The following is a 25,908-nucleotide window of genomic DNA, read 5'->3' as shown; positions in this document are numbered from 1 at the left end:
ATAAACTTTGGGTAACTCACAGAATTATGCATTTGGGTCCTTCTGATCCTCCTCCTAGTGGGGACAAAGGCTGACAGCAGTCTGTGCTAATATCAGTCTGGACTTCCCAAGAGCCAAAAAAGATTTTCATATGGACATTTCCTGTATGCACGCGCAAGTCTGGGAGCTATTAGCCCTGTTAGAAGCTCAGGTGATTTCTATGTGTTTTCATATTTTATCAGAATTTATGTATCTTTGTATATACCACAGCTACCTTCATCAGTCAAAGTTACTCTTTTTTTTTTTTTGTTCGGAGTTACTCAAATAAAGATGACTTAAGTCTCAGGGGCATGAGGGGGGAAAAAAAAGGCACACTCTATTAATTCTTCAGTTACACATGGAATGCAATAAAGGGCCAACTCAGTTCTCTGTTTCCCAAAGTCAGGCCTACCGGTAAAACTAAGTGGACAAGACTTAGGTCTGTTCAGATGAAGGTGTGTCTGCTATGCAATGGCAGGAATTCTTGAGTAGGTGGCATTACAAATAGAGGAAATATAATGCTAATGACAGGACTGGCCTTTCTGGGCAATACTCCCCCGCGCTATCTTTGGCACTTGCGTAGTAGGTTGTCTTCCCTAACTAACAGATCGTGTTCTGTAGGGTGACCATCCCTGACTTTTGAGTGTGGGTCTACAGGATTGTTAATCTCATGATTCACATTTGTCTTTTATTTCCTAATAACAATGACAAAATGTATTTGCAGGCAGATTATTTTGACCTCAGAATGAAAGTGCTTGTTGATGATGTAAGCACTGCAGACTGCTGCTAACCACTGTTTCATGCAAAAGCTTTGGCCCTGAACATCCCTCACCTATGATGGAGCTCAGGTGGGAAGCCAAACTTTACAACTGGCCTCTCCAGCTGAGAAAGGAAAATAAAAACACTATAGCTGCCCTCTCTATATCTGGAAACATTGAAATTCATAGGTGAACTTTATGACCTGAACATGCCTCTAATTGAAACAGCAAAGCAATGCAATATTGTGCAAAGAAGCAATGTCAGCTCCCTCTGTGCTGGGAAGCACAGACAAGCTTTCACCTGCACATCAAGTGTCGCAAACACCTTTACCACTCTGGCTGAGGCACAGAGATGCAGGTGAAAATAGTGACATTAAGCAACATTTTTTTATACAGCTTTACTGGCGAAAACTCCCTCAGGACAGCTGCTTCTCAAAGCAAATGTTATACCATTAAACTGTCCAACATTTCAATGCTTTTCTTATATGTGCTCATTTTAATCCACTTCATAGAGGATTAAATGCAATTCTTCTCCACAGATGATTGATATTTTTTTCTTGAAACTTTTTTCTTGAATTTTTTTAATTGAAAAGGTCTGTTGTTGAGCTCTATGGTGTGTGTACGTTGTTCCCTTCTTTAACATTCTAAAAGGGAAGAAAGCAGACTGAGGTCAGGTGCCTTGGTGGAAGACTTGCCTTCTCTGACAGCAATGGGGCTTCATGGGAACCTTCAGTGCAATGAGCTCCTGCCTCCGCTGTGTTGGCAGCCAGATGTGCTAGAGGAAAGAAAGGATGTTCCAGAAAGTAGACAAGACAGAACTTACAGCTAGAGCTACCCCAGAAACATTAAGGCATGTTCATGCCTATCTGTGGAAGCCCAGCACGTAGGAGCTGGGCTCTGTCTGTCTGGCAGCCCCCATCACAGCTTCTAATGTTGTCATCTGCTTCGTGTTCCTGACCGGCAGCTGAAGTGTCCACAGCGCCCAGGCCTGTGAGACCGCTGTGGGTGTGTGCTCCTGTGCATATGGATGGCCCTTCGGCATTAAAACCTTGATGCCTGATATAAACAGACAGTTTGGCTATGTATCTCTTTGAAAAGGAATGCAATGTCACTGCCTATTTTGAATGTTTATTGTTTTTCTGGCAATTAAAAGCAGTAGTTCTCAACAAGAGCAAACTGCCGGGGTTTCACAAGAGTAAAGCAAGCTGGTTGTCTAGCACTGGCTTGATGGTACCTTAGCTAGCATCCTGGCCTGTGGTCCACATATTGTCCTGTGTATGGAGCTTAAAAATTCACACAGCACAGCACCTTATGGGGTACTAGATGTGTTTCATTGGTCCATTGCTTTCATGCTTTCCTTCTCTTCAACAGTAACCCAGTCCGATTGCTACGTAAGCCTGAGCCTGCCAACAGCTTCAGTGCAGCATTTCCGCACCAAGACGGTCCAGAACACTAAGAACCCAACATGGAATGAGACTTTCCACTTCACAATTCAGAGCCAGGTTAAGGTAGGAACGTGGCTATCCTCAACAGGTGCTCTTACAAGGTATCATACCTACCATACAGCCCTTCCACTCTGTGGGTCCTTCTGAGTTCTCTTAGGAAATATTCATGCTCCCTTCCTGTAGCTATTTAGCTTCTGATGGTTGGATAAGACTGTATCTGCCTGCATAGTCAATAGAGTCTGTGGAAAGCAACTGCAAAATTTCTATTTTTTTCATTCTTGAACTTCTTTCCCAAATTCCTTTAGCTAAAATGAAACATCTGTAGCATGTTATGTTTGTTAAACCTTACATAATCTTTTTTTTTTTTTTTTTTTTTTAAATCCCAGAACATTCTGGAGCTAAAAGTTTGTGATGAGGACAACATAACTCAAGATGACCATCTCCTCACTGTTTTCTTTGATGTCTCCAAAATCCAGCTTGGAGAAACCATTCAGCTATGTTTCCAGCTGAATCCACAGGTATGGATAAAATTCAAGGACAAAGCTAAGGGGATGTGGTCAGATAAGGATGTGGTTATCTCACAGAGTTGGCCAACTTTATTGGACTTGATTGTCTGCTTGCTGTCCTTGATGTCAAAATATCAGGAGTTTACTCCAATAGTTTTGGACATCCCTTTGCATTTGGAGCTGGTGGTGCTGAGCTGTGCATTATGTTCTGCTAATATAAAAATAGTCATCTGCAGTCATAAACTGCAAACCCATAGCAGTATTCTGCTTATTTGGAAAATGAATGTAACGCATCACTGAACTATTTAAAAAAAAAAGAGTTTTTCAACAGGTCTCGATTTCATATCATCGAGACAACTTTATACTGAAGTTTTAAGGGCAGTGTTTAGGCCTAGAAATGCTTAACTTGAGTGAGTGCTGATTTGATTTGATACCTGTTTTGGAAAGGCTGTCTCTCCATGCTGGATTTTCCTTAGTGCTCACGCTAGGAGGGCAACAATATAATGGGAGTTGCACCAAAACCTGTGAAGGAAGAAGGAAATCTCAGGGGGAAGGAATTACAAAAGATAAAGATGAAGTCTGAGCACGCAATGAGTCTATGCGTCTACTCCACCAAACCAAAGTAAACCCGGCAGAACACCTTGGGGTTCATTTGCCCAAGTGTGCCACCATGTTAGTGAGCCACCAGGCCCATCTTCACAGGCTGCGGGTGAGGGCTGGGAGAGGAGCTGGGTGATTTGGATGCACTGGATAAATTCAGCCTCACTCATGCTGAAGATCAGTGAGGAGCGTGAGAGCTTGTGGGAGGGGAAGGGAAAGGGGAATTGCAGGTGGCCTGTGAAACAGTGTGGGGTGAACCTATGACTGCAGAAAGGGGGAGCAATAGCCAAGATGCCATGCAGTATGTATTATATTTGTCCTGCAAGGTCTGAACTAGGAGTTTGCTAAAATAATGGATATGATGTTAAAAGTATGTGACACTAGAAGCGTCACAGATACAACGTGAAGAAAATTACATCTGTTGTATGTGCAATAACAAAAGGGAGACATTGGCTTATAGACAGCCCTGAAGAACACTGATTCCATTAGGAAATCCTCTCCTCACAGGAGGGCCATCTGCAGTGACTGCCTTCATTTTTCTTTTGCAGGGAAAAGAGGAGCTGGAAGTTGAATTCACAATGGAGAGCAGGTGGGTAAGGTCAAACAGATGAACAACAGCAATTTCAACCAGAGACAAAATGTTACTGACACAAAACGTAAGCTTGCACTTGCAGCCCCCTAACACTGTCGCCGTCTGAATAAAGTAGAGGGGAACTTTGGGTGTTCAGGAAATGGTTGTGTAGGGCATTTCATGGAGAAGGGGTGCATGACAGTGCATGATGTGCGTGCGTCTACACTGGGCATCCAGACACACAGAGAAGTGAGCACAGATGCTGATGGGAGCATGGAGGTGTCCCTGATGGCTGCTGCTCACCAGGCTGCAAGGGGCATTCTGCACAGGAGGAAGTTTTAAGTTTCAAACCCTGCTTGCTCCTTACTGTGAGATCCCAGGTGTTTGCTTTGTCATAACAATGTGGGAAAATGGTACTTGGAATTTGTTTTAGTTGTGGGACTAGATTTAAAAAGATTTTTTTTTTACTGTGTTTCTATGCTGACTGTACAGTTAATGGAGAGAATGGGCATGTAAATCAGTCCTAGTGCTGCTGTTGATTTTTAAGGTAAAGGTAAAATTTTTTCCTTTGTTGTTATGGCATGTTGGATGAATTCACAAGCTTTTCAGCTCTGATCCCCCTGATTTGAACTGAGCAATACAGGGCAATAGCGTAATTATGCCATCTCTCTGTAAATTTGCTTCAGTGTGTCAGAAAACGATCCTGTCTGATACAGTGAGGATCGGCAGATCTCCATAAATAAAGTTCAGACTCAAGCCTGTGAGAGGCAAACTGGATTGAATGTCCAGCTAGAATTTCTGATGCTATTTGCCCATGCTGCCTGTCCAAAGATGGACTTTAAAAGATAATGAAATGATATTTAAAGAAGAGTTAAAAAACACACAGAAAAAAAGAGACTGCTGATTTTGAATTGATTGTTTTCCATTTTGCCTTTTAGTCCGGATCCTCCTGAAAACATTGTTACCAATGGAGTTTTAGTGGTAATTTTTATTTCATAATCCTTTCCCTGCCATAAAGCAACGCTTATTGCAAAGCCAGCGTTAAAGGTACCGGGCAGTTCTCCGTGCGGTGGCACGAAGGCCTCGGCCGAGAGGCAGGCTAAAGCTGATGTCGGCAATGGGTTTCCCACGCAGTCCCTGCTAGTGACTCCAGCTGGGAGAGGCTGCAGCCGCCAAAGCTGTGAGCTGCCCAAACCGAGCAGGCCTCAGGCAGGCCGCATCCCTCGGTCTGCCCGGGGAGAGCCGGGCTGAGCACCCTGCCCAGGGGGGTGTGTGTGGGGGAGCTTTCCCCTGTGGCTGCTCCTCCCCCAGGCCCTTGTGTTCCTGCTCCTCCAGGCAGGAGCAAGCAAGTCCCTTCTCTTTCCTCATCCCTACGCGATCTGCTACTTCCCGTGTGGCAGCCCCGTGCCGCCTCCCTAGGCTGGTTCGGGGGGTTACAGGCTGGCACCACCTCCCCATGCCCCGAGCCCCGCCCCCGGCCCCACACATGCCCGAGGGCCCGGCCAAGGCAGAGCTCTGCGGACAGTGACGGCCTTTTTCTCTTTCCCCGGTTGTCTCCTACAGTCCCGTGAAGTTTCCTGTTTGGAGGTGCAGGTGAACGGCGGTAGGCTGAGGAAGGACAGCACCGGTGAGTCTTTCGCTGACTTACGGAGCGAATCTGGGTGCCGCTTTATGGCAAAAGCGCTCAGTGTTTTACACTTCAACACCCTGGTTTAAAGTATTTAAGATGCAAGACAAAAATCTCACCGAGGCCAGTGGCCTCTGGAGGGGGCTGTAGTTGGTCAAAAATACACAGATTATTACAGCATGTGGTGTGATGAGCATGTGGTCTGCTTTCCCCACAAAATACTTGCCTCTATAATGTCTTGTCAGATTCGTATAATTTTCCAAAGTATTTGTGCAGGGAATTGGATTTTTTGAGGCTTAAACTGGAGCCAATTCCTGTTGTTTCTGGATTCAGAGACAAAGAAAATAGGTAGGATGAGGACTGGGCCTCTCTTATCGATTTAACTTCTTAAAATTTCTTTAGGCGTAACAATACAAAACATGCCACTAGGCCAAAGACAAGATGCGCAGTATTTTACAAAGACATTTGTTGCACATTTTAAGCAGTGCATCGCTACCACGTCGAGTCCGTGCTTGTGGACCTGTGCATCTCCTACGCAATTTTACATCATCTCACTCTGACATCTCCTGATGGCCCAAATCCAGCAAACTGCTCAAGCGTGTGGGTGATCCGGTTGAACTCAGTTGTTCACAGTGAAGAAGTTTGCTAGATGTGGCTGAAAATGCTTGAGTGGGATAATTCTTTTGAAGGCTGTTTATATACCTTTGAGCATGTGGATTTACAGAGTAATTTCACCTTGAACCTGGGTTGATACCATTCTATATAAAAAACATTTTTCAATTATTTGAGAGATTTATCTGGGACTTACTATATGAAGGCCAAAAAAACCTCTAGACAGTATTTTTGTAAGTGCTAGAAATTATTTCAAAAGAAATATTGCAGGTTGAAGTAAAGGGAAGGATGATAGAGGGACTGAGATTTTACCAGTTCCAAAGAGAACTGTGCTCTGCTATGAAAAAAAAAAAATTCTCCCAAAAGTCTGAAATTTTAAAAATACCTTATTGTTATACCAGAATAAAATTTTAGTACCACATACTGTCTTATTGCTGAGGTACTTTGAAAATTTGAGACTTTCAGGAGAGAGGGCTTTTTTCCCAAAAAACCTGTTATCAGCTGTGAATCATTATTTAATGAGTAGAGCAGTAGCCTCAGCAATCACATTATGTACGGAAGCACAGTGGTACTATAGCAACAGTTACTCTATGGCACGTTCTACAGAAACTTAGCTCTAAAGCTGAAACCCAAAGGTGCAGATAAGTGAGTCTATTTATCCTATAATTTGGGTATCCAAATTAAGTCATTATTTAAGAAAAACATATATTACATTACCGTGCAAACAAATTGTCCACATTTTTTGAAGAGCTTAAGCTTGAAACTCCTTTGCTTCAGAGAGGAAGTTTGCGTTAACCGTGGACGGGTCGTACGAAGGAACCCAGACGCACACGCTGAGCTCCTGCCTCTGCCCGACCTCCCCAGCCAGGTTCCACTACATCAAGTACAATCAGTCGGCGCTCACTGTGGCACTACCCCGGCGGAGGCGGCTCAGCAGGGTACGTGATCGCCTGCCAGTGCATGGCTGGCTCTGTGCTGTGGGTTTGTTTGGGCACCTCCAAGACCTGAGTGTGTGCACACGTCTGTCTATGCAGGGAATTGATAGGTGTATATATGTGTGAGGCACAGGAGATTTACCTCTTTTCCCCCCCCCCTTTTGTATAATAGTTACTAATTTTTTTTTACCCTTTTTTCCAGTCTATATCAAGTCAAAATGAAAGGGATATGAATGAGTCTGTGACTCTAGCTCTGAACTCACTTCCTATACAAGAGAAAATAACAATAGCAGAGGTGAGAACAAATCTTTCTTCATAAAATACAGCCAATACACATTCAGTTCAGTGGGTGATGAGAGTCTGACAGCTCAGTGATTCAGTTCCCATCAGACACGACGCATGCTACAGTGTAAGGTGTGAATGACAGTCACACTGCAACTATACAATATTATTTATTTTTTTTTCTTTTCTTCTGCATGTGGTTGCAGGCATGCCATTCAACCCTGTTCTGAGTTTAATTTCCTCAGGACATATTACATATGTTCATCCACATAGTATGCAAGGTAACAGTAAAGGATATGAGTTGCATTTGCAAAGAGAAAGCCTGAAGCAGAAGATGAAACAGAGAATATCCATATGCCTGTGGTTCAGATGCCCAGCTTTCAATGACCTTCCCAGGAAATGAAGGTTAAACTAGATGTTCAGTTATAAAAAAGCTGAGGGGCCCTAAGCCCATCTGGCGTGGGTGAATAGCCCACTTCTATTCAACCCAGACTGGAGCTCGTTATATCTCTCATAACCCAGACCATTGCTGGCCAGATTCTGCAGCTGCACTGCTGACTGCAAGGATAGCGAAATTCGGCCCATAGATGGAGTGGGGGAGGAAGGCACAGGATTAATGACCTGAGCATGCTTACACTGTTTGTATTGCGATTTTCAGGACAGGACAATTGACTTGTACACAAAGGCAAATGAATGGTAAGTGCGTCTCCAGCAAGACCTGATCCTGTAACTGGGAGACATTTGTCCCTACACAAAGCTCATTTGAAATCAGCAGGGGTCCATACAGGCTCAGTTGTAAGCAGAGGTGTGTTCATCTTTTGGTTGCAGGCTTTTGTTTGCCAGATTCTCCTTTTTTAGTGATGGAGAATTAAATCATGGTCCCCTTTTCTCCAAGTTTCCAAGCTGTTAGTGCAGCTCTGTAAGTAGATCTTGATTTGCGTGCATTATTATGCCCACAGATGGAGAGAGCAGCTCCACAAAGAAATCATAGTTCTGTATTATACAAACAAAATAAAACCAAGGCATGGTAGTTGTTTCCCTAATCAACTGCAGTGCCTGTTGAAAGCTGTTATCCAGTTAAGGCACATATGGCAGGCACTACTGAAACTTGAAAAATGAATTATATGAGCAAACAAAACCAGAAGTGTGTTATAGGAACCTCGTTACCATACCACGACGGTATGTCATGTTCTGCTCTGCCTTCCCATTTGCATTCTTGTTGGCAGCTACAGCAATTAGCAGAGGCCTGTCTGTGGTGTTGCTCTTTCTCATTTATTACATTATACTCTCCACAAACTGGTCTGTAAACACACACAAGCATAGCTGGAGTCAACCACAGCAAATAATAATGTTTGTGCCCTGGTCTCAGGACTCAGGGTCTGTGTTTCAGGCCAAGAAACCTAGACGCCCGCCTGGGGTTCGACCTGTGCACCGATGAACAGGATTTCCTGCAAAACCGGAGGAAGGTGGTTGCTGCTGCGCTGAAGGATGTTCTTCATCTGGAGGAAGATCTGCAAGAACATGAGGTAACCAGCAAAGGCACTGCTGGGGGATTTTTCTCTCTCCTTTCTCTCAAGCCTGGAGACGAGGAGTGGTTTCTCCCCTCTGACCAGATGAGGAATGAGGACCTCTGTCAGCAGCTCCTTCTCCAGGGTGCTGTTTGGAGCCAGGGCGAACTCAGCTGGAGAGCTCAACAGTCTGGATGAGCAAAGTCTCTATTTCCACTTGGCTTTCAAGTGAATCATGTGAAGGAACTTCAAACCAATGAGTTTGGTCCACGTTTCTTAAAAATCCTTCCTGAAGTGCCAGAATCTTCTAGTATACCTCACAGGGATGTCTAGCAACTTGTATTATTTATAACTCATAGAGCAACGTTGCTTTATCTCTAATGTATGTGCTTTATTTTACTAGTGTCTGAATGTTGCTTTTTCACGTCTGCCTTCTTTTGACATGATGTGCCTTGATGTCACTGTCCCACCTTTCCTTTCTGCCCTTTTTTGTGTTGAACAGGTGCCTATAGTGGCTGTGACCACAGCAGGGTGCGGGATAAGAGCACTCACTGCCATGTACGGCAGCATTTTGGGTCTTCAAAAGTTGCGTGTTCTGGACTGTGTTTCATACATCAGTGGCTCATCTGGCACAACATGGTGAGGAGTCATTTTGAGGCTGTTCGGATCTTGTTGTGTTAAGCAAAACCCGTGATTTGTCTAGGATTTTAGATCTCAGTGAGGGTAAAAAGGGTCTATTGAGTTATTGCTTCCATCTTTGGCCAATGAATGCCAGGGTCACCTTTGAAAGGCCTATTGTGCATCATAATTTTGGTGTCACTGAAGTAGCCTATCTCTGACTAAAAGAGGAGACTTTATTGGAAGTGCAAAAATCCTTAATCCTATGCAAAATGATCCTTTATGGTTATTTACTGTTGGACTGAAACAGCATAGACAGCTGGTGTAGCTGCTTGCTTTGGATCCCAGATCAAGTGATTTTGATTGTCTTTAGACTTGCATTTCTGTTCAAAGTAAGTTCGAAGGAGTGGAGTAACCTAAAGCTAAAACAACAACAAGTTCCCAAAGCTCTGCAAAGCATATTATCTGAGTTTCAAAAGCACCTTCTTCATTTCTTTCCACTTTCCATCATGTTTCCTGCCTGCAGGACCATGACAAAACTGTATGAAGATGCTGATTGGTCACGTAAGGATCTTGGAGAAATAATTATCGAAGCTCGGAAGCAAGCAGCCAAGTGCAAGATGGGTGCTTTTTGCTTGAGAAGTCTGAGGAATTATTACAGAGAGCTGAGCCAAAGGACCCAAGCAGGCCATAAGACATCTTTTATTGATCTGTGGGGGCTCATGATTGAATCCATGTTAAATGATGGGGTAATGGCTATACATATTTCTTCTCATAAAGTTGGTGACTTGATCTTTATGACCATTACGAGAAATTAAAACCCTAGGAAGAGGCACCTGGCCAATAACACTGTACTTGGTATGTAGGCAGAACAGCACTTATTTACATTTATAACCTGGAGACATGGTGTATAGAATCATAAGTCTACATTGGAGCCTCAAGTGTGATTGAATGTAACGTGAAAAGCTCAGACTAGTTCTAAAGTGTGTAAGATAAGCTGCTAGTATTGAACAGCTCAAGGCTTTTTCCTCTGTGGATGTTAAATTTCAATATGGTTTTCAAAAAAATTCTTGACTAGAAGGGTCATTAACATGCTGCCTTTTGAAGAACTCTTATGTTTAACAGATGAAATATATGATAATAGCTGAATTACCCAAATCTACTCTATTTTTTCACTTACATTTAGCAATGCAAAGTTAGAATAGCATGTGAAGCAACTCATTACTGTTGTTGCATGCTGAATGTAGAACATTGCATCTTAACAACAATTATTGCTGTTGCCCTGATTTTCTTGCACTCTGTTAATCAAGCACATGGAAGTAAATTTAGGAGGAAATTCAGGAAAATGATATCCCATATTCAGACTTTATAATACTGATATTTATAAGCTGATATCTTTAAGGGAGATATATATATATATATACACACACACATATATATATACAAAAATACTGACTTTATAAGCTAACATCTTTAAGGAACTGATTATCAGCTAACGATTTGTTGGGGGTTTTTTTCCATATCCAGAAATGCCATCACAGACTTTCTGATCAACGTCGGGCAGTGAATCAGGGTCAGAACCCACTGCCCATCTACCTTGCCCTCAATGTCAAGGACAAAGTTGCCACCAAAGATTTCAGAGGTAATGTTTCAATTCTGGAAAAGAGCTATGTTTTAACCTGTGGAGATACAGCGTGAGAATACTGTAAATAATGATGAATTGTTTTAAATTCTCACTCCAAGCCAGGAGAAGTCAGAGATACAAAGAGTAACTGGGCAGCCACAGGATAGACAGTAACAGTTCAGTATTTTGTAAGATCTCCTGGCATGTAAGTGTGCACATTCAGACATTAAGCTCAAACTAATAACACAACATAGATCTGTGACACTGTCTCAGAAGCGCTATGAATTCTTAAAGAAAGTGATTCACTGGAGCTTTGAGTTTGCTTAATGTATGTTTTCCATGGTTGGCTAAAGGCAATAAAAGCAATAGAAGCAAATTCGTATTCTAGTCCACTTCCCATGAGAAAACATCCCACTTGCTAGATAAAAAGAAAGAATAACTTAATTTTTCCTTTAGCCATGACATTGTTCTTTCACAAACCTGTAGGCAATGTGATGGCTGGTTCGGCGGCAGCTGTCAGCAGGGTTTGCTCAGGGCACGTGCTAAGCCAGGTTGCCTGTGAGGGCTGATGCCTGAAAGGTTTATTCCACATCTGGTGACTTGACCGTTTTTAGTAGCGGAGCTAACATTTTTGGTGCATGTGTTGGCAGAGTGGGTGGAGTTCACGCCGTACGAGGTGGGCTTCCTCAAGTACGGTGCCTTCATTCGCGCGGAGGATTTTGGCAGTGAGTTCTTCATGGGTCGCCTGATGAAGAAGCTTCCCGAGTCCCGGATCTGCTTCATGCAAGGTGATTCACCAGCCTGGGGGAGTGACAAGATTTTAATACGACCACTAATGATTCTGGAAATTAGTCCACAGAAAGCTGCTGTTTTGCGTGTGGCAGCAGAGGTACTGGGTCAGTCAGCTGAAATTCAGCATTTCTGCTGAGACTCATTCACCTGCCCTTGCTAGCATAAGTGGTTTTGTCACTTGGACTAAGATAAAATGAAACTAAAATGACAAATAAGTTGTTATGTACCATCGTGAGTACTTTTAAAGCATCACTGTTTCCCGTAGCTTGCAAAACATTTTGAAATTTGGAAATCTGTGAGACTTTGTGGAAGCTGAAGGAAATGTTGAGAAGAAATAAATAGGGCAAGAAAGAGGGGAATCAAGGAAGGAGCTGCCTGAAAATATTTCTTTATCAAAGGAAATGAAAATAGGAAAATGAAAATGTCAAATCTCTCTCTCAAAAAAAAAAAAAAAATTCCAGGCAAAATGTGGCAGAAGGGAACATACTTTGAAATTTCTTCTGAAATAAGTTTGCCTTCTGAGTCAGCTCTACCACTGAAATAGATGTCTGGACTTATGCAAAAATTGGATAGAAATATGAAAAAGTTAGAGCAGAGCTGCAGAAGGAGCAGAAGGCAGTTCTTTTTTAAAAGAACTTCCTTACGTTTACCTCAGCACTACTTACTATACCTCTCGCACTTCCTAGGAATGTGGAGTAGTATCTTCTCCAAAAACCTCTTGGATGCCTGGCACGCAGCTGACAATTCAGAGGACTTCTGGCACAGGTGGACCCAAGACAAAGTGACTGAAATAGGTAAATCTCAAGTACTCTTTGACTATGGCCTCCCTCCTCCAGGCCCCTCTGATGGTAACTGTGCTCACATTTCTCATTTTTTGTGTTTTTCTGTCATCCTGGTGCTCTCAGCCTCAGGGTATGGGAGGCACCAGGAAAATCAAGTGATATGATTTTACTGAATAGCCAGAGCTTTGCTTAAATAGTGAGATTTTTAGGAGAGGTACCATCAGACAGACCTTGATGGAAAGGAGATAGGCATGGATACATAAGGTGGTCCCTAAAGCGTTGTGTTTAAGAGGCTTGGAAAGAAGAACTTCTGTCAAAGCCTCGTGTCAACAATTTGCTAGCCAGAGAGAAGCTTGAGTGTTTCCTTTCCAATATCTATTTGCCCCGCACAGCACATTTCTCCCTCAAAATCTGACTGAACTGAAAGATTTAGTAGATGTTCAAGGAAACCAATGTAGTGGAGCTCTATTACAGCAGCTGAGAGAGGCAGCTCCGTACTGAAAGACCATTCCTTGAAATCTCATGAGCTTCTTCATGTCAAAATTCAAGCAAAGACACTGATTTCATAGTGAACAGACTTCAGTAACGTTTCTGTGGACTATATTTTTGGAAAATCCTAAACTCTTATGTATGGGTTTATATAAATAATTTGCAAGTTTGTGTTGAATTCAGCTGGCCACACCCAAACAAAACTGAACAAACTGGTTTTTTAGAAATAAAAATATTTAGTTAAAAAATAAAATGTTCAGATTTTCAAAATAAGCTTTGAATTTTGTATTTAACCTACATGAAATCTAAAAGCAGTAATCCCCTCAAATGTATAAATAAAATTATTTTCCCTGTTTTTTGCTTGCTTAGAAAAGTGAATTACTTTAATGTCTACTAAAATCATGTTGTTTTATGAGAAAAAATGCTCCTTTGGTCAGACATAGCCCATCAGGTTTTAGAAAACAAAAGTAAGTTTATATTTTTGTCAAGAAATTAACCAGAACTCACAGCAGACCATAGGGAAAAATAACGTAATGCTGAGAACTGTGAACACATGATTACTATTGGTACGGGCGAGTAGCTGACTCTTTCTCCTCTTTGTGCCTAACCTCCTCTTTATTGTGGTTATAATTCAATTGCACATCATTTATGCCATGTATCTCTAGAGGAACAACCGGACTTGCCCGAGAAGCCATACGAGATGGCTACATGCATGTTCACTCCAACGAGCGGCCTCTCCACGGCTCTCCGGGATATCCTGACAGACCGCCCTGCCGTCTCCAAGTACCACAACTTCCTGAGGGGCTTCCAGATGCACAACGAGTACATCCAGCAGGAGCATTTCACAAAATGGAAAGGTGTGGACAGCTCTCCTGCCTACGTGCCTCACTGGTCATCGGGGCGGGCGCAGGGGCCGGGACTTAGCGAGGGGAATTTGTATGTCCTGAAGAGGACTGAGTGGGTTTTGTGGTTAGTTGTTAGTGCTCGCTGAGAGGAGAGGAGGGAAAACAAAGTAACTCCTCATGTCTTTCACTTCCAGTAACGTAACTGTTCAGTTTTGGGGTTGTTCAGTACTGGAAGTTCTTTGCTGGGATGAAAATCGCTGGGGTGAGGCTCTCTGCACATATGGAACACCTGCCAAGGTTTTGGTGCAGTTCATGGGTTTGGAAATACCAACAAAACGTGAGTGGAGAGGCTGAAGGAGCTTTAAGATTGCTGCACAATACCCTTCTAAGGCGAATGGAAAATCCTGGATGGGAGGGAAGCTTGCCTTCCTTTTTCTTTCTAACTTGACAAATTTCTTTCTGCATTTTGCTAATAGCTGTGAATCTTTTTAGACACTTTGCTGGACACGTCTCCTAATGACCTGAGAGGCAAATCGGAGCACCTGGAGTTGGTGGATGCAGCTTTCTTCTTTGAAACAAGCTGCCCACCCCTTATGAGACCAGAGCGGAAAGTGGATGTCATCATACACTTAAATTACACTGGTGGATCGCAGACCTTGGTGAGAAGTCTCAAAACTGTCTTTGTTTAGTAACGACTTCTCCTTTGCTTTCCACAACTTTCAGACAGGTGTCTGTAAAATGTGGAACTTAGTGGAATTTGGTAACAGGGTGTTTCCAAACTTAGAAGAAGAATGGAAATTCCCAGAGGGGAAAATATCTCTATTTTTCTCAAACTACTTTTGAAATAGCCCTAAGCACTTCACCAATGAAATAGAGAGTGGCACAGTGAAGTTATGATGGTTGGGCTGCAACTACTATTACAATTATATGTAAGATTTAATAGCAGAAATACAGCTAGGAAAATTCTGTCTGTGATTCAGATGCTGAATTTAATCTGCATTTTCCATAAATGTATAAGATTTTGTCTTCTTTTTTTAATATGTGATTTTCTAGCTGTCCAAGAACAACCTAGTGAGTGAAGAATTTCTTCATCTTTGTACTTATCTCTTTTAATAAATATGATTTTTGTCCTTAAATAGTGGGCTTGAAGCAAGATATCAAATGCATTTACTATGTTTACAGAAACCTGATTTGGTTAAAATTATTATAGAGATTTTAAAGTGGTATTCACCACATAAAAAGACAGATTTAGACTTCCAAATATAAACTTGTAATTGTAAACCTGTCCCTGAAGGGGACCACAGAAAACACAAAATTCACCGGTTAAGGTTCTTTAATTTTTTTCTAGTGGAAGATACTTTAATGCTGCTCTTACACTGTGATGCCACATGAAAAATATTTGTACTGCAGCTGAAAAAGAGCATATGTAATAACTTGTACTCTCAAGTCTTTCAGAAAGATTTAATTCAAACAAACTGAGGTGGTACTTCAGTGTTTTGTTAGAGAATTTAACAAAGTTGGTCATCCCAAATAAGCTTTCTGATGAATGCTTTTAGTGCTATATTTTGAGGTCTAAAATATGTTATCTTGTAATCTTAAATATTTCTAAAATTCAAAGTAATAGAAATGGATAACTGGGTCTCAAAACCCTGCTAAAGTCTATTGAGGTCAACTCACAAGTTATACTGCTATATAAACAGATAATGTGACTGTGAATCTTATTGTCTTGGACCGCAAATTCAGTTTTGTTTAGATCTAAATTTTTCTTCTCCTTTAATTAATTATGCTCTATAACATGCTTTAAATTAATCTGTTCTGTTCCTAAATCATATTCCCATTTTACAGACATGCCTTGGTACATATTTAAACACTCTTTACCATCTTGATAGCAGGTGTTTTCCTGTAACGCTATTTCCAAATGGCTCCTCAGGCAAGAGGAAAACAGCCCATGGGGCTGCGGGTGCTCACGTTATTGCTGGGTGTCCAGTGCTATCGGTATATTTTGTGCAACGTGGCATTAATTACTGGGCTTTGGCAGCAGCCTGACCTCGGATATCTTTTCCATTCCTTACGCTGCTGCTGTTGGGCCACGACCAGCCCCTGGAGCAGGCGTGCAGATACTTCTCGGAGCAGGGAATTCCATTTCCCAGCATTGGGCTGAAGGATGATGAGAATAACCTGAAAGAGTGCTACATGTTCGATGGTGCAGACACCCCAGGAGCTCCTCTGCTGCTTTATTTTCCATTAGTGAATGACACCTTCCAAAGATATGTAGCACCTGGTAAGTCAGCAGTACCCAGCTAATTTTATTGACCCAATGAACTCTCTCACTCTGTGCATGCTTTTTCCTCATCCCAACACAAAAATCCTTTATTTCTTTGCTTGTTCCTACTAGCGAATACATTGCAAAATGGGGTGACACAAACTGTTTGCAAAATCAGGTGAAATCTTGTGCATAATTTTAGTTTGAGTCTTGGTGCAATTCAGTGAAAGAAGAAACGTGTTCTGCAAGTAGAGGAATAGGAACTAATTTCTTCTTGTGATCTCCAAAAGTTTACTTTAGCGTGTAGAACAAAGCATATTTTTCATATTATGTATTTTTATGACAGTTCTAGGGGAGAATGGTTCTATGGAGGGTCACTGTTGTTTCTATTTGGGCTGTTTAATGTGTTGGTTGTCTATGCTGGAAAATCGAGGCAACAGTACATAAATGAATACAGTCACTGTGTCCGTTTGAGCTAGTATGTGAGATGGAGGCTTTGCTTTTATGATTTCCAAGGCTACTAATACTCTGCTTCCTACTGTCCTATATATATCTTTATTCCTTTTACCTTTAGTATGTATTCTATTCAAGAAGCTGCAGGGTAAGACTTGAGCACCTGTGACCATATAAAATGACATGCCATGAGCTGGCCAGTAGAAGGTGCTGGTTGCAATGGAATGATGTTTAGTGATATTATTTATTTTTTTTTAATTCCAACAGGCTTTGTTCAGAAGTCGATTTTTTTTTTTCCCAGAGATCATAGCACTGCACTTGCCTTCATAGCAATTGCATTTGCCATCTCTCTAAATTATTCTTGACGTAGTCTATCAGAGTACTGTAATTCCCCGGCACTATACAAACACCTTTTTTCCCTTGACAGGCATGTCCCGCAGTGCTGCCGAAATGGAACTAGGCAAGGTTGACATCTCCAGTTTCTGCTCGCCATACTCAACAAGGGAGGTCTCGCTGAAAGCAGAAGATTTCAACAAGCTCCTGAAGCTGACTAATTACAACATCATGAACAACGAGAACATGATCCTTCAGGCCTTGCGCATGGCTGTGGCACGGAAGAAACAAGCTCAGAGCCAGCCAGTATCACAAGCACAGTCCTCTGCTTGAACAGCGTTTTCCTCTCCTTTACTATTTGCCATAACAGCACATATGAGATAGCTACTTCACTGTTCTTGGCAGGCACCATCTCTTTCTGCTACGTAACCTTCTCGAAAAAGAAAACTTGAAATATTTGTTTCAAAGCCATATGGTTCAGTTTACTACGCAGCTTTTTGATCCAGAGTTGTGATATCAAACACAGCAGTGTATGTTGTCAACACCATCTCACTGTGATGCTCACGAGGTGAAGATTCAGCTGTGTGTGATAGGGAAATAATTTTAGCTCTATATCTCTTTTATTGTCTTGGTGGCTAGTCGCTAATATTTTTTCATATGCAAAATATTCTGGCATTTCGTTAGGAACATTGCTAGCATATCCATAAAGACCTCTTCAGACATAGAAGGTGGTGACCATGCAATATCAATTTAAATAATTTTCCTTGGTTTTAATGACTTGAATTAAATGGTGTTCTACCTTTTATGAGTTTTGTTTCCCAGGTGCTTTCTTGTCATGAACTGTCGTGAAATTATATCTTATGAAGGATATTTGATTTTTCAAACTTGTGTTGGATAACGGATGTACGATGGGTGGTCTTTTAGGTCTTTGATGACATCTATTCTTAACAATTAAATCAAACTTATGAATTTGTTTTGAAGGACCATTGCCATTTCCTCTCATAACCAACTGTGTTCTGTCTTAGATCACATGCGTGTGCTGCAGTTGTCTCCTCAAAATGCAATTTTGCTTCGGCATCATCTGAAGCTCGTTCAATGTAGCGAATTGAAATGTTACTGAAACAGATATCACGTGAGGGGCATTGCAGGATGTATGATAATTGCACACAGAGAATCACACTGGAGAAATGGAACAAGATATCAATATTCTGTTCACTGCATCACAGTTGTTAAATAACCATAAAATGTAAAATACAGCTGCTAGGTAGGCTAGTACAAATTAGGATGGTATGATTGCCGCATTCTAACTAGTTATTTGACAAGTACATTGAAGTGCAGTGGCTGAGGGGAAAAAGCTGATTTATACACATATAGCAGAAAAACCTAACAGGTCTCAAACACCATTGCAGCTGCGAAAGAACAGAAGAAGAAATGCCCATTCTGGGAATGCACTAAATTATGCATGCAGACATCTGATAAAGGACCTGATGAGCAATCTATTAACAAAACCCAGCACTCCAAGCTGTATAGGAGGGTGGTTTGTAACGCAGGAAACAATTGTGTCATTCCCAAGAAGCAAGAAGCTTGCCCACCAAAACATGGATGTTGATCAAACATCATTACATACCTGAATATGGATATAGCAAAATAAATATCTTGCATTTCTTCCTCTGCAGCTAGTGAGACATTTCATAAGTAAATGTCCCTTTGGACAGTTTTTCAGACGTTATGTAAAAATATTAACTGTTTGGATTAAAAAAACAAAAAAAAAAGAAAAAGCCTAAGTGTTCTGAGGAGAAAGGACTCTACTCAAACACACTAAAGGCCCAGAAAGGTCCAGCAGTCTCCGGACTCTAGACATGTAGCTTCTGTTGATAGCGTGAATTCTTCCTCAGAGGCAAGTTACTGGAGAAAGACAGGTGGTCTTTTCTAGAACTGGAGCTGGTTAAGAAGTTTTTTGCTGTCTTTTTGGTCACAGTCCCACGGAAGCATTGTGAAAGAAAGGCAGGTGCTGGCAGCTCGGAGTTTGTCAAAGGCCAGCCAGGACAAGACTTAGAGGAGTCCCTTAAAAAGTGGCTTAAAAGAAGTCAGCAAGAGCTATAGAAGAATCTTTTCTCTCCACAAATTTCCCAACAAGGTACACAGACAAGTTCAACCTTATCTTCTAAAATCCTGTCCACTGTTTTATTTGAGAAGCCACTGATGAGCTCAAAATAAGGTACCTGAACTGTCAAAATGGGCATCGTGACTGAATCCTTAATGCCTGTCAGGGAGTGCGTCGTCGTATTTGTCAGGGTCCTCCTGTTACTGCAAAGATCTGGGTATTGCATCAGCTTCACAAAGTCTGTGGGCTCCCTGAGGTACTCTTGTTCAGTTTCACTTTTCAGCTGCTGGCCGTTGTTGGGGATTTTTTTGTCAGTATTAGATGCTTTGCCTGACTTTGCCTCTGGACTCTTTGACAATAAATGGTGAGCACCTGCTCCTTCCTGGTTTTACCAGCCTGGTCAGAAAACACGTAGTCTTGAGACAAGGGAAACCGTTCTGCAAGGATCCCTCCTACAGCCTGTTCCACCTTCTGTATATCCCATGTCAGAAGTTGTGATGCACCCTAAAATTTTAGATAATCTGCACCAAACCAGAAGCAGTAGTTTCTCAGACACTGGTTACTGGGTTCTCCATTTGCTATATGTTCACAACAGATGTTTTATCCCAGGTGCCTATACTGGGACTACTACTAGGTCCTCTTCTAGCAGAGGCACTTCACAGCCAGCGTCTGGGATGGGCTCCCTCCAACTCCATACTCTGCAGCTCTTACTGTGGAGGAAACCCCTGCACAGCATATCCCTTGGGTAGGAGAGGTGATAGAGGCTTAGAGTTTGGTCCTCCCTTTTTCTTTCATTGAGTTACTCAAGAAGTAGTTGTTTTTCAGCTGTTTTGGGATGAGTCATTCCCTACCTCCTTCTCTACCTCAACTGAACACTCATAGAATCATAGAATGGTTTAGGTTGGAAGGGATCTTAAAGATCATCTAGTTCCAACCCCCCCTGCCATGGGCAGGGCCACCCTCCACTAGACCAGGTTGCCCAAAGCCCCATCCAGCCTGGCCTTGAACACTTCCAGGGAGGGGGCAGCCACAGCTTCTCTGGACAACCTGTTCCAGTGTCTCACTGCCCTACAGTAAAGAATTTCTTCCTAACATCAAATCTAAATCTCTTCTCCTTCGGCTTAAGGCCATTACCCCTTGTCTTATCACTACATGCCCTTGTAAATAGTCCCTCTCCAACACTCCTCAGTGCTATTTAGTTAGAGTTGTGTTTTGTCGAGGTTGGTTTTTCTTGTTTTGGTTTGGGTTTGGTTTGTTTTTTTTTAACCTGTGGGTAGACATCATCTTCCATGACGATAGCACCGTCTTGGTGCTACCATAAGCCCTTCATTCCCAAGCTGGACTTTCCCAGGGGGACGGCCCTGGAAACATCAGTTCAGCTGCTGCAGAAGCCAACAAAACAGTCCAGGTTTAGCCACTTTCATATCAGTTTTCTCAATTTTCAGGTAAATAGCCAAGGCTGCTTGTCTGATTGAGGGTCTGTTTTGCAGGACACCATGTTAATGGGAATGTTATCTTGTGTCATTTCACTTCTCTTTAATCAGAAGGGTATTGAGAAGTAGATTCCTAATCCTAAAATGGTTGATAACTAAAGTAATTTTCATTCAATGAAAAGTTGTAAGGCCAGAATTGACTCTACTGTGTGTGTTCCTGGGGGGGGGGGGGGGTGTGTGTGTGTAGAAGGGGGAAGGCAGGTTGTGGGTACGGTGAGTGTGTGGTATCACTTCCTGCAGCTCTCAAGTGGTCGTTCCATATCAGACATCTGGGCACATGAGCAGCTGGACCTGTGCCAGGGCTAATCACCTGCCTATCTGCCGCTGCACAGTTTTCTATTTTCTGGCAGAAAAGTTGCGTGTCATTTTTATATCATAATTTGATGACACTGCATTATGTTTAAAACATCTAGATGTTAGCATTTAAGATAAATCAATGTATTCCCTACTTTGGAGGAGAATTTGTTCTTTTTTGTCTTGGTTTACTTAGAAGTTTTGTGTTTGTGGAAGGGTTCTGAAAGCAGGAAAACATATATATACCTGACAAGTGTATGAATGAAATTGGGGAAATAACTACAAGCAAACAATTCAACCCCCTCAACCTCCAAGAAAAGGAAAATGAATAAAATTATGTTGAAATAGAATGTCTTTTAAAGTTGTTTTGTCCACAATACTTTTGGTTGTTGATTGGGGTGCTGTAAAGCTCTGTTTTCCTTCAGCCTACATGTAGCTGCTATTGTCTTCTCTGATTTCTGCACTGCTTAGGCTGCCAGGTCATAGGTATCCGTGCATAAATACTGTGTGTTATCACTCCCTTATCTTGAACTGCTAATAACTCTTGGCGCCTTGGGACAGCCTTCCCCCAACACACACCTCTGGTGTTTAGCTATCAAATAAACTCAGCAAAATCCCTCCCCTTCTCTCTTCATACTTTCCCTTTCAGGCAATGAGGAAGGTGGGGCATGGTTAAGCCACTTGCTTCTCAGCAGATGACTCCATAAAGTTTGCAGAGATACTTCGTGAGTCACTGCCAGCTGTTGCCTCTCACAGTGAAGTGACATCCATATCTGACTTGTATGCAGCTGGGAGCACAATGGGATCATCCTGGAGTGCTCGTGAGGTAAGAGTGTGAAAATTCAGACCATCATTTATTAGAAGCTGAAGATGACCTGAGGTGGGTTTGTGATTGGGATTATTGTACCTAGAAGAGGACTTGGGAGCTGTTAGTCCAGATTCATGTATGTATTTACTTATTTACGTCAGGATGACTGATAGCTTTGCTGATATTAGCTGCCCTGTGGAGGCACTTTTGTTAGCGGAGGGGAATTCAGCCACAGTGGGTGATCCACGTGGAGGCTGGGAAGCAGTCTGAGGTGCCTCACAGGAGCTCGCTGTGGATTTGGGCTGAATCTGTGGTTTGATGCAAGCATTATGTAAGTTGGGCTCTTCCACAGTGCAGCGGCTGCCAGCTATGAGTATAGTCACACGCTGTGCCCAGGTCGCTGTGCTAGCAGCCACCAGGTACTGGTGTACGCAGGAAGGTCGCTGACTGAAAAGAGTGATTAATCATGGATGCAAAGATGGTCCTAGTTTGATATTTATGCATGACTGACACCTAATAAAATCTTGAGCTGCCTTTGCCCATAATCTCTGAGACTATTTTTTTTATTATTTTTACTTTTTTTTGTGGAACATAACCAGAGGGAAAGCCCTAAAACTACCTGTTGGGCTCCAGGGAGTTAACATACTCTGTCCTCTTCTTAGCTCTGACATTAACCTGCTGTTTGACTATGAGAAAGTTATTTAATCATTCTGTGCCCTGCTTCCCCTGTTGTAAAATGGAGATTATAGAGCTTCTCTCTGTGACATGGATGTGTGTTAGCATAAGTGTGCATTGATGCTTGGAGATGTCAAATGTGGGATCCCCATGGTTTAACAAATAAAAAGTGTGAATGCCTAACCAAACTGGTTAAAGAAATGCTAGGGATCTACACGTTCATCCTTTTGAAAAGAGGGGAGAGTAAAGAACAGAGTCTGGCAATGGTCTTTGTACGGAAAGTACGTGTACAAAACAAGGCACGGGACTGTCCTCTCTGCTCTTCTCCTTGCCCATAGCCACTGAAACAGCCTCATGAGAAAAAGGAGAGGATTCTTGGTGATGGGGGCAGGTAGGGGAGCAGGAGAATTATTCACTCAGAACTTGAATCCAGATGGAAGACATGAAAACATGCCCTTCTGTTTTGGAGTGAGACATAAAATACAGACCAAGGTCAGCTTGTAATAATTCAGGAGTGATGGGGGAATTTGTATCCGACTTCTCCGCTGGGTCAATTCCTAACTGGAAGAAGAAAAGGAGTAACATAATCCCCCTAAAAGGATTTAATGGAGTCATTTTGCTAGTAGAGAGTGGGAGAGGGAATATGTAATGACTTCCAGTGAAGCAATAGGTAAAGTTTCGGGTACTAAAATCTGCAAGATTTAATAATTTGTTTGGCTTGTGTCGAGTTATTTGTCTTTCCTTCTGTGTTTAATGTTTCAGCTAATGATCCTTTTTGCAAATATCCAGCATCTGGTTTGGGTGGGGAAGTTTTGTTAACATCTTTTTCTAAGCTGTTTTATTTCGCGTAGGTCCTGCTGCATTTGTGCTGGTGGTGCCTCACTCACTGAACAGTTTCATTTTCCTCTGGGGTCATGATGCTTTTGAACATAGCTAAGACACTGAAATGTATAGCATCGTGATTGTACATTTTACCATGGATTGTTTCTATTTCCTATCAGTTCTCTGTATCCCCTCATTCTCCTCTTCCTGACTGCAATAACTGAACATCTCACAACCTTTCAGGTATTTGCTCTTCACCATTTCTGGGAAAAGTTCCTGATAAAGATTTTAAATGAAAAGTTGGAATTTTTACTAAATAAAATTATTTGAAGAAAAGATCTGTTTTCCATGTGAAATTTCAAGTCTTCAAGAGAATTAAAATTATTTTATCTTTGTCTACAGATGTTTAACGGAGGTGCTTCTCATGCATGCTAGCTTTTTGCTACATTATGTTTCCAGCTTAATTGTTGATAAATATTTATTTTAAATTAAAATGTCTTGTCATGTAATGCAAGCATTAATTTTATTTAAAACCATTTTACTATGTTATCCTTTTACTGTTATTTATTTCATCAATGACACATATACACACACACTTCTTTTGCTGCCTCTTTTTTTAACTCTACATGGACTTGGTTTTAACTTCCAAACCAGTGCAAGTAGTTCACCTCCCAGTTTTGCTGCATGGCTCTGAAAATTGCAACACACATTTATGGGAGGGCATGGTTTTTTAAGCATAAAAATTTAATATTCATGCAGGTAATAACTTGGTCATTTTTCTGCAGAGTGAAGAATGCCCGTGCTGTTCACTCTCTGTGAAAATCATAAGAATGAGAAATCTGAGAAAGGCAGATCTGTGTGAGTACCACAGTCTTTCCTTGAGGTTCCCAGTAGTTCAGTTCTGTAAGCAGAGAATACAAGCAAGCGTTGTAACTTGTGTCTGTGCATGAAGTGTCACCATGGTTTCAAATATTGATGCATATTTGAATTTGGGCTATTCTTAGAATACAGTTTTGTATAAACAATATATTTCAGTTTACAGAATGTTACTATTAGTGGAAATACCAAAGGTCTATTGTGGTGTACTGTACATTGTCTTAACTGCTAACAAGCTTCAGAGCCAGTTTTGCTGAACAAATTCAGCTGTTAATTCTCAGTTGCAGTTTTCGATGCACTGAGATGCAGGCTGTGCCTCTGCTTCTCAACAAAAATACCAGCACTGATGTTGAGTGGCTGCCAGCGCCTGTGGGGTAACATGGGAGCTTTGGTATCATCTTCTGTACCTGTCTGGTTTTTGCAGACAGCAGAAATACATACAGGCACTTCTGAATTGCTATATTTGCGGGGGGGGGGGGGGGGGGGGGGGGGGAAGGAGCATTATATATCTCACTGTCAAACAGCATTTTCTGTCAAATGTTTACTGAAATGTGTTCGAAATACCAGACTTTCAAGGCAAAACCAATACCATTGAAATGTTTCTGGGGACTTGGTAGAATGGGTGGAAGTGGAAGTGAAGGGAGAAAAATCTCAGCAGTTACACAGGTAGGAGAAAGTGAACTGAAGGCTGACTGAAATACCTGCCTCGGAGAAAAAGAACAAGGCAGGAACGCAATGGAAAGGAAGTGAATATGAAACTTTGCATATTAAATAAGACCAGGTGAACTCAGCAAGAGTATTTGCCTCCATGGAGATTAGTATTCAATTCTTGCTTTGCTGCTGTCAAGCCTAGCACAGGAATATTGCGTTTTCTTAAAACCAGCACATTTTCAGAGAAGAACAAAAGAATGATTCAGTTCCCTCTCCGTCTTTTTAATCTCAGAGAAGCTGCTTTCTGGCATAAATGATACCAGTCCAAGGCAGTGCCTAAGTTGCCCTGACAGCCAGTAGCATCAAGATAACCACCAACAGAGTTGATAACCAAATATCTGCCTCTGGCCTTAAAATCAGGGATGTTTATTTCTTTCTCAGCATTTTATAATGATTGGAAATGACAGTTTTACATTCTTATGGAGGAAAGAACTTGCAGAAATCCATAGCTAGTTATATTAGCTCTTTATTTTTCATTAGTGTTTATCCTGTATCTTCATTCTGAGCAGATGTTTGACTGCCTGATTGCAGGTATGAAGCTATGTCACTGGAGATTTGCTTCCAAAGCCAGATGTGGAGGAAGGTCTGTGCTGGCAAGAGCCAGAAGAAGCAGTGCTAGGTGCCAGGGTCTGAAAGGAGCAGCCTCGTTCGTTCCCCATCCCAGCTGCCTTTCTTCATCATACAACAGAGCACCACATTTTATTTTGCCTTTGAGAATCAGGAGCAAGTTACCTGTGGCACAGCAGAAAGCCAGTCAGATTTTTTTCTGCACCATACCTGTATACTCTCTCAGAGCACTTAATTTTGTTAGCGAAGCCATGCCATGTGGCATTACACACATCACAAGAAATGAGACTGTATTAAAAAGCATTAAACTGAATTTGAAAACCAGCGTGAGAGTGTAGTAGGAACCTTAGAGCCTGTAGACCATCCTTCCATTCTTGACAAAAATGTTGTGCAGTGAGGTTTTAACACCTAAGCAATGAGAGAAGTCCTCAGAGGAAGGGATCCAAAGGCACTTGTTAAAAAACTCTGTCACAGAAGAGAGAGATATTGGCATGTAC

The 25,908-nt window shown here is 41.9% G+C and overlaps 2 protein-coding genes across 3 annotated transcripts in view; both read left to right on the top strand.

Annotated features, from left to right (window-relative positions):
- Positions 1-1,485: 1,485 nt before the first annotated feature.
- On the top strand, positions 1,486-17,962 carry LOC129206743 (cytosolic phospholipase A2 epsilon-like). Its single transcript, XM_054826521.1, has 19 exons — positions 1,486-1,579; positions 2,148-2,284; positions 2,608-2,739; positions 3,876-3,916; positions 4,837-4,879; positions 5,462-5,525; positions 6,915-7,075; positions 7,275-7,367; positions 8,013-8,050; positions 8,724-8,880; positions 9,365-9,501; positions 10,007-10,229; positions 11,008-11,122; positions 11,755-11,892; positions 12,583-12,690; positions 13,833-14,024; positions 14,505-14,671; positions 16,110-16,293; positions 17,156-17,962. Exons 1-19 carry the CDS (start codon positions 1,486-1,488, stop codon positions 17,392-17,394), a joined length of 2,463 nt encoding a protein of 820 aa, XP_054682496.1. The 3' UTR covers positions 17,395-17,962.
- A 3,679-nt stretch (positions 17,963-21,641) lies between these two features.
- Positions 21,642-25,908, top strand: part of LOC129206792 (cytosolic phospholipase A2 epsilon-like) — a 35,914-nt gene continuing 31,647 nt past the window's right edge. The window contains exons 1-3 of one of the 2 annotated variants that reach the window (XM_054826649.1): positions 21,642-21,778; positions 23,437-23,500; positions 24,043-24,115. In XM_054826649.1, coding sequence (XP_054682624.1) covers positions 21,735-21,778; positions 23,437-23,500; positions 24,043-24,115 — 181 coding nt within the window. In that variant the 5' untranslated portion in view covers positions 21,642-21,734. The remainder of the gene's footprint in view (positions 21,779-23,436; positions 23,501-24,042; positions 24,116-25,908) is intronic. The other variant, XM_054826650.1, reaches the window with a different exon arrangement.

This window comes from Grus americana, chromosome 5, assembly GCF_028858705.1.
Source record: "Grus americana isolate bGruAme1 chromosome 5, bGruAme1.mat, whole genome shotgun sequence".
Taxonomy (NCBI): Eukaryota; Metazoa; Chordata; class Aves; order Gruiformes; family Gruidae; genus Grus; species Grus americana.
Note: the sequence above shows the minus strand (reverse complement) of the source record. Positions and strands in the feature narration are given on the sequence as shown.